This window comes from Hordeum vulgare, chromosome 3H, assembly GCF_904849725.1.
Source record: "Hordeum vulgare subsp. vulgare chromosome 3H, MorexV3_pseudomolecules_assembly, whole genome shotgun sequence".
Lineage (NCBI taxonomy): Eukaryota > Viridiplantae > Streptophyta > Magnoliopsida > Poales > Poaceae > Hordeum > Hordeum vulgare.
In genome coordinates, this window is record NC_058520.1 from 578287043 (window position 1) to 578302126 (window position 15084).

The 15084-nt window shown below is 42.0% G+C and overlaps 1 protein-coding gene across 1 annotated transcript; it reads left to right on the forward strand.

Moving 5' to 3' along the window:
• The first annotated feature begins 13755 nt into the window (after window positions 1-13755).
• On the forward strand, window positions 13756-14667 carry LOC123440725 (probable glutathione S-transferase GSTU6). Its single transcript, XM_045117272.1, has one exon. It carries the CDS (start codon window positions 13756-13758, stop codon window positions 14452-14454), a length of 699 nt encoding a protein of 232 aa, XP_044973207.1. The 3' UTR covers window positions 14455-14667.
• Window positions 14668-15084: the final 417 nt, after the last annotated feature.

Genomic DNA, 15084 nt, shown 5'->3' on the forward strand with positions numbered 1-15084 from the left:
CGGGCTATCCTATCTCTTATGTGGAACTACTACAAACATGTTTACCATTCTACCCTTTTAACCAAAAAATAAATCATTAATTCATCTTCCAGACCTGACGGTCAGAAAAAAATCAGAGGGGGAGTTACACGAAATTACAACTCGTAACTCGTCAATCACCCTAAAAGAGCTCATTAGAAATATATGCATTTGAAGTCAATCATAGCCTTTCGCATGTAGAAATGCACGTGCCATTGTACTAGCTACTTTTCAAAATAAGTTTAGCTACTAAGTTCAAACAGATTCACTAAATCTCAGTCGATTGAGATATACCGGAGTCTTAGTTGTCTTTCCAAGTCGTTGGATACAGGCACACTACGATTCTCTGCTAGAAAACATATATATTTTATTTTGATGTGGGAACTGTAGGAGATGCGTGCATGCAGTTCTAGTCTCTCCAAATTGTATGTGTTCAATAGAGAAAGAGCATGAGCCACTAAAAACATGCGATGATATTTTACTTCCTGTGCATTTGCAAATATATTAAATTGTTTCATGCAAAGGTTAAAGATAGTCTTCTTTTGAAAAGAAAAACACAGTACAAACGCAAACTCACAAACACATACATACACTAAACCCTAGAAGCACTCAGCCCGACATGTCTTGAGATTGATGAAATCACCACAAACGTCTTTCATCATCTATTTAAATAATACTCCCTGCTTTTCAGTTTATAAGTCTGGCACGTGTATCTAGGTCGTCAATTTGACCGACTTAATGAGAGACATATATTACAAAAAATATATCATTAAAAACTTTAGATGTTCTATTTTTTAATGATATAATTTTTATGTTAAACAATATATTTTATATAAGTTAAATTGATGACCTAGGTACACGTGCATGTTTTATAAACTGTGACGGAGGGACTATCTCACCTTTGTGAGACATCAAAGCGTCAAAGCTGGATTTTAATTAGTGCTTGTTTTAAGATACCAAACAAAATTGACAAATTTATATATGGCACGCATACATGAAGTGCGATAATGGACATTAAAGCAAGATATGCATTTCTTCTATACCTGGGCATGCGTCTTCCTGCCCCCGCCATGCTACACTATTGTGTGTTTTGGTTCACAAGACACATCAATTTTCCTTCATCTTGTAACCCACGTGTATATATGCTATTAAAAAAAACTCTTCCAAACCAAATAAACAATTATCTCTAAACAAATCCAACATAATAATAATTCATTTGCATTCAAACGTTTTAAAAAACATAAAAAATCTTTTGGATTAGTTATTTAACTTTTGAATAATATTGAACATTCCAACATCTGTATGTCCCACTGAAAATAAATACACCACTCCTCGTTCATCCGGTGATAGCGCTAAGCTGAAGGAAGCGCCATCAAAGGACACCGGCCATTACAACTTTCTAAACTCTATACTCCATGGTCCATACACCAAGCATCATTGTTTAATTACCGGTATCGAGCATGTGTTTTTAAAGATAATTAACATTGCTAATTGATATTGGTTTCAAAAAGATATTCATATTTTAAATATGTTCACTCTTTTTAAGCCCAAAAATTGTTCCAAATAAAAAAAAGTTAAATTTGTTCACAAAATCATGAAAAAATTATAAAAAAGCATGTCCTCATAAAATATTCGGCACCAAAACATGTTCCAATTCTAATTAAAAAATAGTTTCTCAAAAAATATGTTTTCCCGAAAAGCAAAACATAAAACCGATTCACATACTATTTCATGAACCACTTATCTTCCAACAAATGTAGGAAGTTAGACTGATTTCTTCACGTCCACACTTGATGCTCCGAACAAGAATTAGAGGGTAACCTTATTACCAATGTTTATCAAAATTGGATGTCAGATATAGAACGTGATGGCACACAGAGTAGGTTATGTAATGTTTTTGCCAGAGTAGGTTATGTAATGATTTCGCCCGTTGCAACGCACGGGCATTTGTACTAGTATTCTTTATGTATGTACGAGCATCCTTAGCCATGACTTGTAATTTCGGGCCCATAAGCATCCACGGACGGTCCGGTCACTGATCGGACGTGTTTTTTATTTGTCCATTCGTACATCCATGATCGTCATTTTATTTTTCATAGGTCTGATCACTTGCACGGTGAGAACAAAGAGAGAGAGAGAGAAAAAAATGAATAAAGAAAATAAAAAGGTGGTCCGGGGTGGGATCGTGTCCTGTGTGGCAGGCTGACCGGACGAGACCAGGCGCGTCCGCGAGCTCTCATATTCTTCCCGTATTTGAGATGGATACGAGGGTTCGGGGACAGTCCGGACATATAGGGACGATATGAGAGGTCCGGTTGGGTCATTTTTTTTCCTTCTCTCTTCTGTTCGGGCACTGGTCGGGCACTCCATGGACATATGAGGGGTCATTTGAGGGCCCCGGCTGTATATGCTTTAAATATAGCCATGTCCTCTTAGGATTATTGGAGAGTCGTGCAACATTTCAAAGACGACAATGAAATATATTTTTGGGCCGTTGAAGCATGAGGCTATACCGTGGCCTACAACTTCCTCAACGGCGGCGGTGATATGCTTATTCTAATGGAAAAAATGGTAAGTAACACTTGGAACACTTGGAAACATCACTACCCGGCTTTGTGGTGTCATCATTCCGATTTGCAACATTGTTGATTTGGCCTTGCAGCCCGAGTGCCCCAAGCTTTCTACATAACCGCCTCCGGCCGCCACGCCTTACAACCTTGCTTATTTCGGTTTGCATCATTGTGAGTCCGTCTTGTAGTGTGGCCGTTCGGGCTTGCAACTTTGTCATTCTGGCTTGCAACATCGGTTGCGCCGCCTTAGAACAACTACAATGCACTGATGCGAATGGACGCATATTTTGCCTGTTTTTTTTGTTTGGACCTTTTGTGCGGCATTTGGCTCTGTATGTCATTTGCTGGTCCAACGCGGCGATGCAATTTCTTCCGTGCGGTCTGCATGGCCATATTTTTTACATTTTTTACATACGTAATAACTTTGCCCAAATTCTAAATTAGAACCAAATAAAAATTTCATAGTTTAAAACCAAATAAAAATTTCATAGTTTACAAACCAAATAAAATTGAAGTTCTCACAAATACAATAAAAGAACAAGAACCGATACAATGTCTTGGTTGCCATGGTGAGCCGACATATTCTCAACCAAATTAATTTGGAGTTGAATATGATTGACCAATCACACATTTTCATTAAGAAATTGGGTAAACTGTGTAAATGTTATCATTCCACCATGCTCCGGCACAATATTTTCACCATAAAATTAAAACTCTTGGTCGAAAATTTCATCCTCATGCTAATCCTCTACTACCATGTTATGCATGTCACACAAACAGTCATCACCTATTTATTGGTGTTCAATGTTCTAGCAGGATACACAATGATGCCCCGTTAAGATTGAAGCACACCAAAAGCACGCTCCACATCCTTTGTAGCATCCTTTTGTGCTTGTGAAAATCTCGCCTCTTCTCTCCTATCGGCTTGGGTTTATCTTCACATGAGTTGTCCTCTTAGGGTAGGTATCATCAGCTAGATAGTACTATTTATTATAGTTGTGGACATTGATTTTAATGTTGACCTCTAGCTAGTTGCCTTCTGTAAGTCTTCCAAACACCAAAAACGATGTAGCACATTGATATCCTTGTGAGTCCAGACATGTTGAAAGAATAGTGTCAAATCCAGAGATCTTATGACGCTACAGCCTCAGGTACGGGAGTGCACCTTTTGAAATCCCCCCTATTCTACCCATGCCAAATAGATGGACAAATTTTCCATTTCTAATGTACACAGTCTATGCTGTCAAGCATCCCTAAAAAGCCCTGGCTGCATTATATTTATCATCAACAATGGGGTCGTATCTGTAACATTGGGCTCCCTCAAGTACTAAGAGCCAAACACTGCAACCACAGCCTTGCCGAACCTGTACATGGATTCTAGGCATGTGGACTCACTCATGCAAACATACTCATCAACAAGATCACTAGGTAGTTCGTATGCAACCATCCGAATAGTCGTAGTGCATAGGGCATCCTCCTTGCATATGAAATCATCATCATACGCTGTCACCTCCTTCCCAATACGATTAAACACATGTCTAGCCATGCGGAAGCGGTATCAGACGAGCTTGGGTTTGAAGAGTGGGGATGTGCACTTAAAATAGTCTTCCTGGAGTAGACAATGGATCTCTCTTTTGTGATTCAGCGACGGAGCATGGCCCATGATCAATCCCCTAAACCTCGTTGGTTGCCTAGCTATGTGGTCATTGACAATAAGAGTAGCAACCACAAATTCTTCATCGTTCGATGACAAATCGTCCAAATCACAAATAAAGTGGTTGAAAAAGAACTCATCTCCACTATCCATTTGTACCTTTGTGTGTGAAATGACGAACACCTTGTGGGCGTGGTGGAAGAAATCGGCCAGTGAATTGCCCCACGTGTCACCCATTACAGGCACTCCAACACTGTCGATGTGGAGGCGAGCGAGAAATAAGGACTTCGGGCTTGGAGCTCCCAACGAAGACGGAGACGAGCGGTGTGGCTTGGTCGTGGAGGTGCTATGACGACGGCGCAAAAAGCCCACCAATGCTGGCAAGAGCAGCCACCAGGTTCGGCATGCAACTGGGGGCGTGTGTGTATGGTGTGGGCGACGTGTTGAGCGTCAAAAACGCCGGCAGTGGTCTGCGACGGCCAGGGTCGGGTGGTAACTATTCATTGGATGAAGAAGAATGGTCATTGTTCTACTAAAAGGTGTCCACTCTGACCCTAACTTAACTAAAATTTAGGCCTGAAATTGGTCATGGACGGACAACAAACGGACGTCGTCCGTTTGCATCGTTGCGTTGGGTCATGATTTGTGTCTGTTTCGATCAAAACGGACATGCCTGGACAAAACATGTCGGCGCGTTGGACTTGCCCTTACACATCCTAAGTTGCATGGTTAATGTTCAACATTGCATCATAGGCGTGTTGGCTGTGCAGGGTTACCATTTCGCCTTTGTAGTACCGGCAATCACCTCAACGTACCAGACTTATGTAGATCACCTCCTTTCCTAATCCTCACTAATCCCCCCACCCCCCTCCCTTCTGATTTTCAGGATGGGAGCCCTATATCCAATCGAATAAGGCAACATCATTACTTACGTAAAGTTTTTTGTATCTTATGATTCTTAACGGAAAAGCTAACGCCCACACATGTGGCGGAAGCAACATAGCCTAAACGCCTACAATACCATTTAATTTGACACGGCAAAACATATGACATCAATGGAAATCTTTTTGGTTTAAACTTTTTTATCTCCTAGCAACAAAATTCAATTAAAAATTCGTTTTCATCATTAAATCCGTCTCGACGAGATCTTCAAAACTAGATCCTATGTTGCTATGTTTTGATGAAAAAAAATGACTAAAAATTGTCACGATGCTTACACAATAGTTGACATAGTGTTTACATTAAAGTTATCATGACATGTTCTATCTATTTTTTTCTTCTAGATTTAAAGCTAACGTTAAATTTTCAACTACTTTTTACGGAATTTTTTATTAATTGACCATGTCAATTTTTAGTAATTAATCACGGCAAATTTAATGCATGAATCATGACAATTTCTAGTAATCCATCATGGCTATGTCAAAATTTACTTTTAAAGATAGAAGAAAAAATAGCTGAAACATATCATGACAACTTCAGTGTAAACACCATGACAATTCATATGCAATAGACATGAGAACTTTTAACCCAAAAGAATTCGTCGAGACATATTGATATAAGATCTAGTTACGAAGCGATGGATTTAATTGTGAAAATGGATCTTCAATCGAATTTTTTATTTAAAAGATACAATATTTTAAAAACTGAAAATCCAAAAAGATTCTCACATGCATGCATGCGGCGACGTGACTGCAATCTCTGTGTTATAGGCGTGTGAGCGAATGTTGCTCCCCCCACACATGCGGGCGTTATCAAGACACTTTCTTAATTACGAACCCTATTAGCCTTTTTAAGATGAATGTGTCTAGAACACATCTAGATGTGACATAATTATTGCACATCTAAATAATTAAATCAAACATGAAAAAGAAAGAAAAAGGAAAAAAACATGAATCTATGAATGATATAGGACTTAGATGTGCAATATTTATCTCACATCTAGATGTGTTTTATCAACCTATGAGGAACTTATCCTGACATTACGAAAGTTCGGCATCATCAAAGAAATTCCATTTCTTCCTTGGAAATTAGAATTTCATGTAAAATAAATATCTTAAGAACATTGCATCATTTTTTTATGATCCAACAAAAACTAAAAAATACATTTGTAATAACATTGCATATTGAGCCTAACCTTCGGGAGAGCTAGCTAAGGAGAGAGACATGGCGAGAGCCAGGAAACTTAGGCGCATGGCAGTGCATACAACGAATCAACGCGGCAAAAAGGAAAATATGTATATATTGCATCAGATCAAACACTCGATCTTCTACAAACAGAGCTTTCTAATGAATCAATCCGCCTTTTGGATTTTTATTTTTTTTAGAACCGGGCTTTCTCCCCTTTCCATTATTTTTCATAACGGAAATACAATGTCTTAGGACCAGAAAAAGAGAGGGAAAGGGAAAAAAGCGAGTTCAGAGCAATATCAGGAAACCCGCCACTCACGCCTGTCATCAGGAACATGAATTGCGGGGCAAAAACCTGATATCACTCAAAACCATACTACAGGAGATATAAGTCTCATAACCATCACACCTATCATCAGACCAGGCTCATCCAAAAGAGCACCAAAAGCCAAACTAAGAACAAGTTTTACTCCCAGCAGATCATCAGAACCTCACGCACCATCATGTACAGCAGATCATCATCATCATAAAACAACATCACCATTCATCCCAGATCCCTTCATTCTCCTCTCGCTCTGTTGCTTCAGCCCTCGACGGTTCGCACAAACGTAGCATTTGAGCTGCACTTCTCTTTAGCAGTTGGGCCCCCTTCTTGACATTATCTGCCATCTCTGGTTTCTGCATACCTACCCAGTAATCCAAAAATGCACTTGTTGTGAAAGCAATTTCAAAAGGAGTATTGATAAAAAATTTCTCAAAAGTAGCCCTATTTCGGGCCAACCAAATGGATCAGCAAACTGCAGCTAAGCCAACGGTGTATATTTCATAAAAACCTGGCAAAAAGCATATAACCACGAATAGACCTGCCAGATTGTTTTTGGAACGTAACTAGTACCAATAACAGCGCCTAATGTTCTCCATACAATCTTGGCCACAGAACATCCAAAGAAAAGATGCTGTGCCGATTCACGTTCACTACAAAAAGAACATTTTATATCTCCCTGCCACTGTCTTTTTTTCATATTATCTCTAGTAAGAATAGAATTTTGGAACAGTTGCCACAGGAAAATTTGTATTTTCAAAGGGATTTTAGCCCCCCAAATCCACTTATAATGAGCCCCTGCAAGGTTCCTCTCCAACCATCTGTACATAGACTTAGTGGAGTACATTCTGGAATTATCCAACTTCCAGTAAACCTCATCATTTTGATCTGCACAAACTTTATCTAACACCCATTGCTTCATATTTTCCCATTTTTGAAGCATAGTTGGAGATAACCTCCTCCTAAAGGAAGTAAGATGATTCATATTTTCTAATTTATCCACAGTACAATCTTTATCTAAACAAATCTCAAAGAGATCAGGATATTTATCTTTCAACAGAAAATTCTCACCCAGATCATCTAGCCACAGACTAGCAATGTTACCTTTCTTGAGCACCACCCCTCTACCAGCCATATAGTAATCTTTAACTTTCATAATATTTTTCCAACAAGGAGAATCAGAAACTTTCCTTTTAATTTTAGCTACAGATGTCCTTTGGAAGTACTTAGCTTTCACAATATCTTGCCATAACCCGTCCTTCTTTTCCAATTTCCACCACCATTTGGTTAATAGGCTAATATTCTGTTTCCTCAGATCTTTAACCCCCAGGCCCCCTTTTGTTTTAGATCTACAAACACGTGACCATTTCACCATATTATAACCTCTTCTTCCTTTGCGATGCCAGAAGAATTTTCTTCTCGGCTTGTCCCACTTTTCCAGCGTTGATTTCTTAAGCAACACCATGGACATATAGTAAGATGGGATGTGAGATAGTACCGCATTAACCTTAATAAGTCTACCCCCACTAGATAGAGACTCACTGATCCAGGATTCTCCATGACTGATGAATTTGTCATCAACAAAAAGCCAGTCACTGCATTTGAGCCCAGCATAACTAACTGGCATACCTAAGTATTTAATAGGGAATGTCCCAATCTCATAGTTGAACATATCAGCATATTTTCTCATAATATCATCATCCGCACCAACCGAGAAAATCTCACTTTTCACAAAATTAATCTTCAGACCAGACATGATCTCAAAAAGATAAAGGAGCAGTTTAATATTCAAAGCATTCTTAATATTGTCTTCAAAACACAAGATAGTATCATCTGCATATTGGAGGATAGCCACTCCATTTTCAACCAAGTCTGCTGCTAGTCCAGTGAATAGGCCATTATTTTGTGCTTTTAATACCATCTTAGTAAGGCAGTCAGCAGCAAGATTAAAAAGGAAAGGTGATAAAGGATCCCCTTGTCTCACTCCCTTAGCACTCTGGAAATATTCTCCCACCTCATCATTTAGTTTCACACTGACAGTACCACCCACCAGAATTCTTCTAATCCATTCAGTCCAATGTGGGTTAAATTTTCTTTTAGAATGACACTCCAACAAGAATTCCCAGTTGACTTTATCATATGCTTTCTCAAAGTCAAGTTTAAGGACAATCCCTACTTTTTTCTGAGCATAAGTATGATGTAAGATCTCATGTAATGACATGATCCCGTCCATAATATCTCTATTTTTTATAAAGGCATTCTGGTGTCGACTAAATAAGATGTCCACATGGGGTTCTAATCTGATAGTCAACACCTTAGTAATCAGCTTGTAGATACATCTAAGTAAGCATATGGGTCTGAACTGCTGCATTTTATTAGCTCCAACAACTTTGGGCAGCAGCGTTATGATACCATAATTGAGTCTCTCCACATCAAGCTTATTTTCATGAAACCAATGAAAGAGAGGCATCACATCACCCTTAACAATATCCCAGCAAGATTGAAAGAATTCTATAGGTATATTATCAGGCCCAGGGGCTTTATTATGCTTCATAGAAAACAGAGCATTTTTCACTTCTGTATCAGAAAAGGGTCTAGTTAAGAGAAAGTTTTCAATATCACCTAGTTTCTCTTTTTCACACCACATATCTTCCTCAATCTTGCATAAGTTCCCAGGGGCAGGACCAAAGAGTTCTTTATAAAAATCAGTAGCATGCTTAAGCATGTTCTTATTTCCTTCTATAATCATATCCCCACAGCTAAGAGACACAATAGTATTTCTTCTCCTCCTCCCATTCACAATCCTATGAAAATACTCAGTATTACTATCCCCTTTTAACAACCAGTTATCATGCGATTTCTGCAACCAAGCTACCTCCTCTTCCAGTAGCAAACCATTTAATTCAACTTGCATTTCCACTTTCTTGCAATATAGCTCAGGATTCAAAACACCATTTTCTTGCAATTCCTCAATACGACCTAGTTCCTCTCTAAGCCACTTCCTTCTTTTACTGGCATGGCCAAAATTATTTGAACCCCACCCTTTAAAATATTTCTTGAATCTCTTTAGTTTGATATTCAAAATATCAATAGGATTATTAGAGCGGACAGGCTGCATCCAGATCTTTGCAACCACAGTATGGAAATCAGGTTTGTTTAACCAATTCAGGTCAAATCTAAACTCCCTCTTACCAAAATTAATGGGAACATTATCATCAGTATTGAGAATCAGGGGACAGTGATCCGACATTTCTCTAACAATCTTCCTAACAAAAGTAAAAGGAAACAGAAGTTCCCAAGATTTGGACATGAATACTCTGTCCAATTTCTCCAATGTGGGATTATGTTGATTATTAGACCAAGTAAACATACCACCAGCCATATCCACCTCTCGCAAGGAAAGCGCATTAAGAATGGAATTAAAAAGATCTGAGGAGTGTCCTAATTTCACTTTCTTATTCTTCTCCCCCACAAATCTAAGAATATTAAAGTCACCTCCCACAATGTAAGGACAGGTAATGTGACTACACGTAGCCGCCAATTCTGTCAGGAAATCAGTTTTAAATTGTTCATGAGCAGATCCATACACCACCACAATACAACATTTCATCTTAAGAATCTTATTCCATAATTCGAAATTTATAAGGTATTTGCCCTCCACACAATTCACAAGATCAAAAATATTATTTCTAAAGCCTCCTAATATCCCACCTGACTTTCCTTCCGAAGGGATCCACCTCCAACTAAAAATTTCTCCAGGATCAATTTTTCTCAAGAATTTGGATGAAAAATATTTCTTCATAGTTTCCTGAATCCCAATAAATTCAAGCTTAAAATCCCTGACCAAGTCAGAGATATATGTCCCCATGCCTCTTTTACCAATCCCTCTACAATTCCAAAAACCACTAATCATTTTTTCTATTTCTGGTGTTATGTTTTCTGGTGCTAGGTTTGCGAGGAAGCATAGCCTTACCTGCACCATCTCCCATTTTCTGTTTTTGACTTCTAGTCACAGGTTTAGATATAGTAACATTAACTTTTTTCCTCTCTTTTTTCCTGGATCTAACCACATTAAAGTCATCAATATCTAAATCCTCATCTTCTCCCCATTCAGTATCTACTTGAGATGTTTCCCCAGCAGCATTAGTAAGCAACAAAATCGCATCCTGTTGAATATTATTTTCAGGAACTTTCCTAGCAATGTTAGCTCTAGACATCTCAAGTTCTCTAATGATGTCTATGGAGACAAAATCATTATCAGGAATATTAACACCCATTTGAACAGCAACAGATATAATCTCAAGATTTGATAAAACTTCAAAAGAATTCACATGAGATATGCTATTACCTTGCAGGTCTCTTTTTTGTGCCAGTCTCTCAGCTCTGAGTCCCATATGCTCCATATTGCCTCCAACATTCCTCTTGCTATATCTGGTTTGCATTTCTTCCCTCACAGGAGGAGTAGGGATCACTTCCACTTGCTCACTAGAATTATCAGGGGATTGCACCAAATAGGATTGATTCTTTTGATCATCATATATGACAGTAGGATCCATCTCAGTTACCACAGGTTCCCCCATACAAGCATCAAGATAAGATAAGAATTTTTTGCTAGGAAAAGATATAGAACTGGGCACAAGCTGCAAAGAGTTCACAGTAATTTCATCATAGAAAATCCTTCCAGAATCCACATTTCCTTTTTCCTCTCCCCCTTCATCACCCCTCTCATGTTTCTCAGCCTCTTTTACCATAGTATCAATAAGTAGCTCATTTCCCATTTCATCACTCTCTTCTTCAGATAACATGTCATCACTCTCATTATGATTTTTTTCCTCTTCCATACATTCTTCCACAGGTTTCATCACCACATTTTTTCCATAATATCCACCAGTTGTTCCCAGGGGAGCCGAAGACTCCCTCATAGTAGACGATGATGCAATATTTTTTTCCCCAGGGGTCTCAGTATTGAGTCTAGCTTTTTTAGCAGCATTACCCTCCTCATTCTCATGTTGTATTCCAATTCTTTCCTTTGAAGGATTTTTAATCAGGATTTTATCAACAGAGTAAAATAAATCATAAAAGTGTCCCCCCAATACCCCCTCTGCTGAAGCAGGGATATCCTCAGCATCTCTACAGCCCAACTTGATTCTAACAGATTCAGGTCTATTAATAGTAGCTTTATCAATCTCCAGGGTTACCCCCACAAGAGATCCCACATAAGCAATGTTCTTCTCATGTCTCTTATCCAGAGGTATGTTACTCACATTAACCCAAGCAATATTCAGCACCCCTTTAGCCCCCACAGATTCAGACCATTTTCTCAAATTGATAACAGCTCCACAGCTCTTAACATTCATACTTTCAGCAAAGCAGGCTTTATCCACATCCCTAGGAGATGGGAACCTCATAACAAAAGTGTTAGGGCCAATAGATCTGGCCGAGCATCTCCAGTTAGTGTTGATATAAGAATTAAAAAATTCCTCCAGCTGCCTACCAGATGCATGACCTTCTACCACAGATATCACAATATATCTGTTCCTATCAGTAGTTTGGCTAGGAGTGCTATAGTCATGGACATAGAAAAAACATTTTCCCTCTGCCTGGAACCCACACATGGGTGTTACACATTCCCAAGGAAGAACAGTATTGCAAACCGGAACCAAATGCCCATGAATTCCACATCTACCACAGACAGCACGCGGACAATAGGCAGGAAGGTGTCCAGGATCTCTGCAAGTAACGCAAACCTCTGTACCTCCCACTAGTGGAGAGGCGTTCCTCTTGCCGGGGGTGGGGTGTCGACGATCAGCAGGATGTTGTTGCGGACGCGTCTCTTGAAGGCGCCCTCCCGCAGATCTGCCCGCGGCAACCTGGGTGCTGTTGTCGCCCCACTTCTCCCCACGGGTCCCTCATTGCATCTCCATGGCCGCCGTCTCCCATCTACCCTTGTCAGAGCCGCCGTGGCGCGGATCCATGTTGGAGGAGATTTGTCCGCCCTCCTCGGCTTCGCGCATCCATACAATGTTACGGCCGCCTCCGCCTCCGCCACGGCCGCGACCTCCTCGAGGCCCGATCTGACCACCACCTCCGCCGCGCCCGAAACGACCCTCGCCACCTCCATCTCCGCGGAACCCGCGACCGCCCATCTCACGGCCGGCCATGGGAGGATGCCGCGGTGACGATGCTGTCACCTCGGCGAACGATCTGCCGTCTCCACCCACCTTTCCCTCCCACCAGCCGAACGAGGGTGAAACCCTAGGTGGCGAAACCCTAGTTTTCCCCCAAAAGTGGCCGAGGAGGGAGGAGAGATCGGGAATGGGCGACACTACAGGTGCGGGGGAGGATAACGCAGCCCTACCGTCGCATCCTGTACCACGCGGGCCTTCTCCTGGCGGGGCCGTGGCCTCACACACGAGCCTAGGCCCGAGAATACCCGGCTCGCGTGTAACTTGCGGCACACGGTCGCGTAGACGTATGTGTACGCTGCCTACGTTCACGCTCTCCTGCATGCCGGCCCGAGCCGCCGGCGACGCTGAACGCCGTCGTGGGTGCGTCGGTGGTGAGGGAGACGAGAGGGATGTGAGGAAAGCCATCTTTTCAGTTCTCCCTAAAATCTGTTGTGTAGTAGCATCAAAATATTAGGAGTAGTGGTAGCAGCAGCAGCAATGCTGCGTTTGCTACTGCTCCCCGGATGAGTGGACCGAGTCTCGTCGCTACAGAAAACCGACAACGCAAGAGAAGAACCATTGGCAGGGCATGCCGCCGGGAAGATCGTCCAACACTGAAGCGTCACGTGTGACGCCAAGCTAGTCAACCTTACTTTTGGGTGACTAAGAAATTCTGAGATGATCGCGTGCGTATGGGGTGATGCACATATAGAGACCCAATACTATTGCCATGTGTCTATCAGCTTCTCTACCAACAGCTGCTCGTCTTGATTTGCGCTATATAAACCACAACAACGAAGCCATATACGTACACTTGGAAATTGAGTTAAACTTAGAGCACATACGTACGTGCACATCAGAGCAAATAGTTGACGAAGAAGAAGAAGATCGAAAGAGATGGCCAACGAAGGAGATGATGTCAAGGTACTGGGCACGGCGGCGAGCATGTTTGCGATCCGCGTGCGCATGGCGCTGCACGCCAAGGGCGTGAGCTACGAGTACCTGGAGCAGGACCTGTTCCACAAGGGCGAGCTCCTCCTCGCCTCCAACCCGGTGCGCAAGGCGGTCCCCGTGCTCATCCACGCCGGCAGGCCCGTCTGCGAGTCGCTCGCCATCGTCGAGTACATCGACGAGGTCTGGGCCGGCGCCGCCTCGCTCCTCCCCGCCGATCCCTATGACCGCGCCGTCGCCCGCTTCTGGGCCGCCTACGTCGACGACAAGGCTGTCCCCACGTGGATAGGGATCATGAGGGCGGCCACGGAGGAGGACAGGGCGGAGAGGCTGGCCGCTGCGCTCGCGGCCGTCGCGCCATTGGAGGACGCCTTCGCCCAGTGCTCTGGCGGGAAGGCCTTCTTCGCCGGCGACTCCATCGGGTACGTGGACCTCGCGCTCGGGTGCAACCTCTTCTGGATCGAGGCGCTGCGCCACATGTTCGGCATCACTGTCATCGACGCCGGCAGGACCCCGCGCCTGGCCGCCTGGGCTGAGAGGTTCGTGGAGACGGAGGCTGCAAAGAAGGCGGCGCCACCCATGGAAAGCATGTTGGAGGAGGCCGAGAAGCTGCGGGCTATGTGGGCTGCGGCGGCTGCCAAGTAATTATTGGCTAGCTCGGAGGAGCTTCTTTATTTTTCGGTCGTCACTTCTGTTTGGAGGTTTTGCAGTCGTCACCTTTTTTTTACATTAGCGTCAGTCGTCACGTTAATTATTACTTTATGAGTATTAGTTACCTATATGAAGTACTGTGAATTTCACTCCTCTAAGTTGTATGATCGATTTCATTGCATAATAAGACGGTATTGTATTTTTTGTAAAAGATGTGGTTATACTCTTTATTTTTTGACATGAATTATGCTACATCCTTGACATTTCTAACCAATCCCTTATAAATAGAGTAGTATCCGGCATCTTGAACTTTTAGTGAAGTATATTTGGAGCATCTACAGCCAAGTATGATAAATATGACCCCCTTAACATCAACGGACGGATTCGTGCGAGTCCGCAGTGAATGTCCGGACATGTCTCAGATTAAGACAACTACATCCAAACACCTCATACTAGATTCTAAAATCCATTCAAAAGCATACAAACAAAAAAATGTATGTACTACATAGATCACCTAGCTACTCCTCGCCGAAGATGTCGACTATCTCTGTGCCCTCCTGCGGGAACAAGGTGGCACCTCCAGCTCCGTCTCCTCCGGCGCCTCCAGCTGCTCGGCTCCGGCCT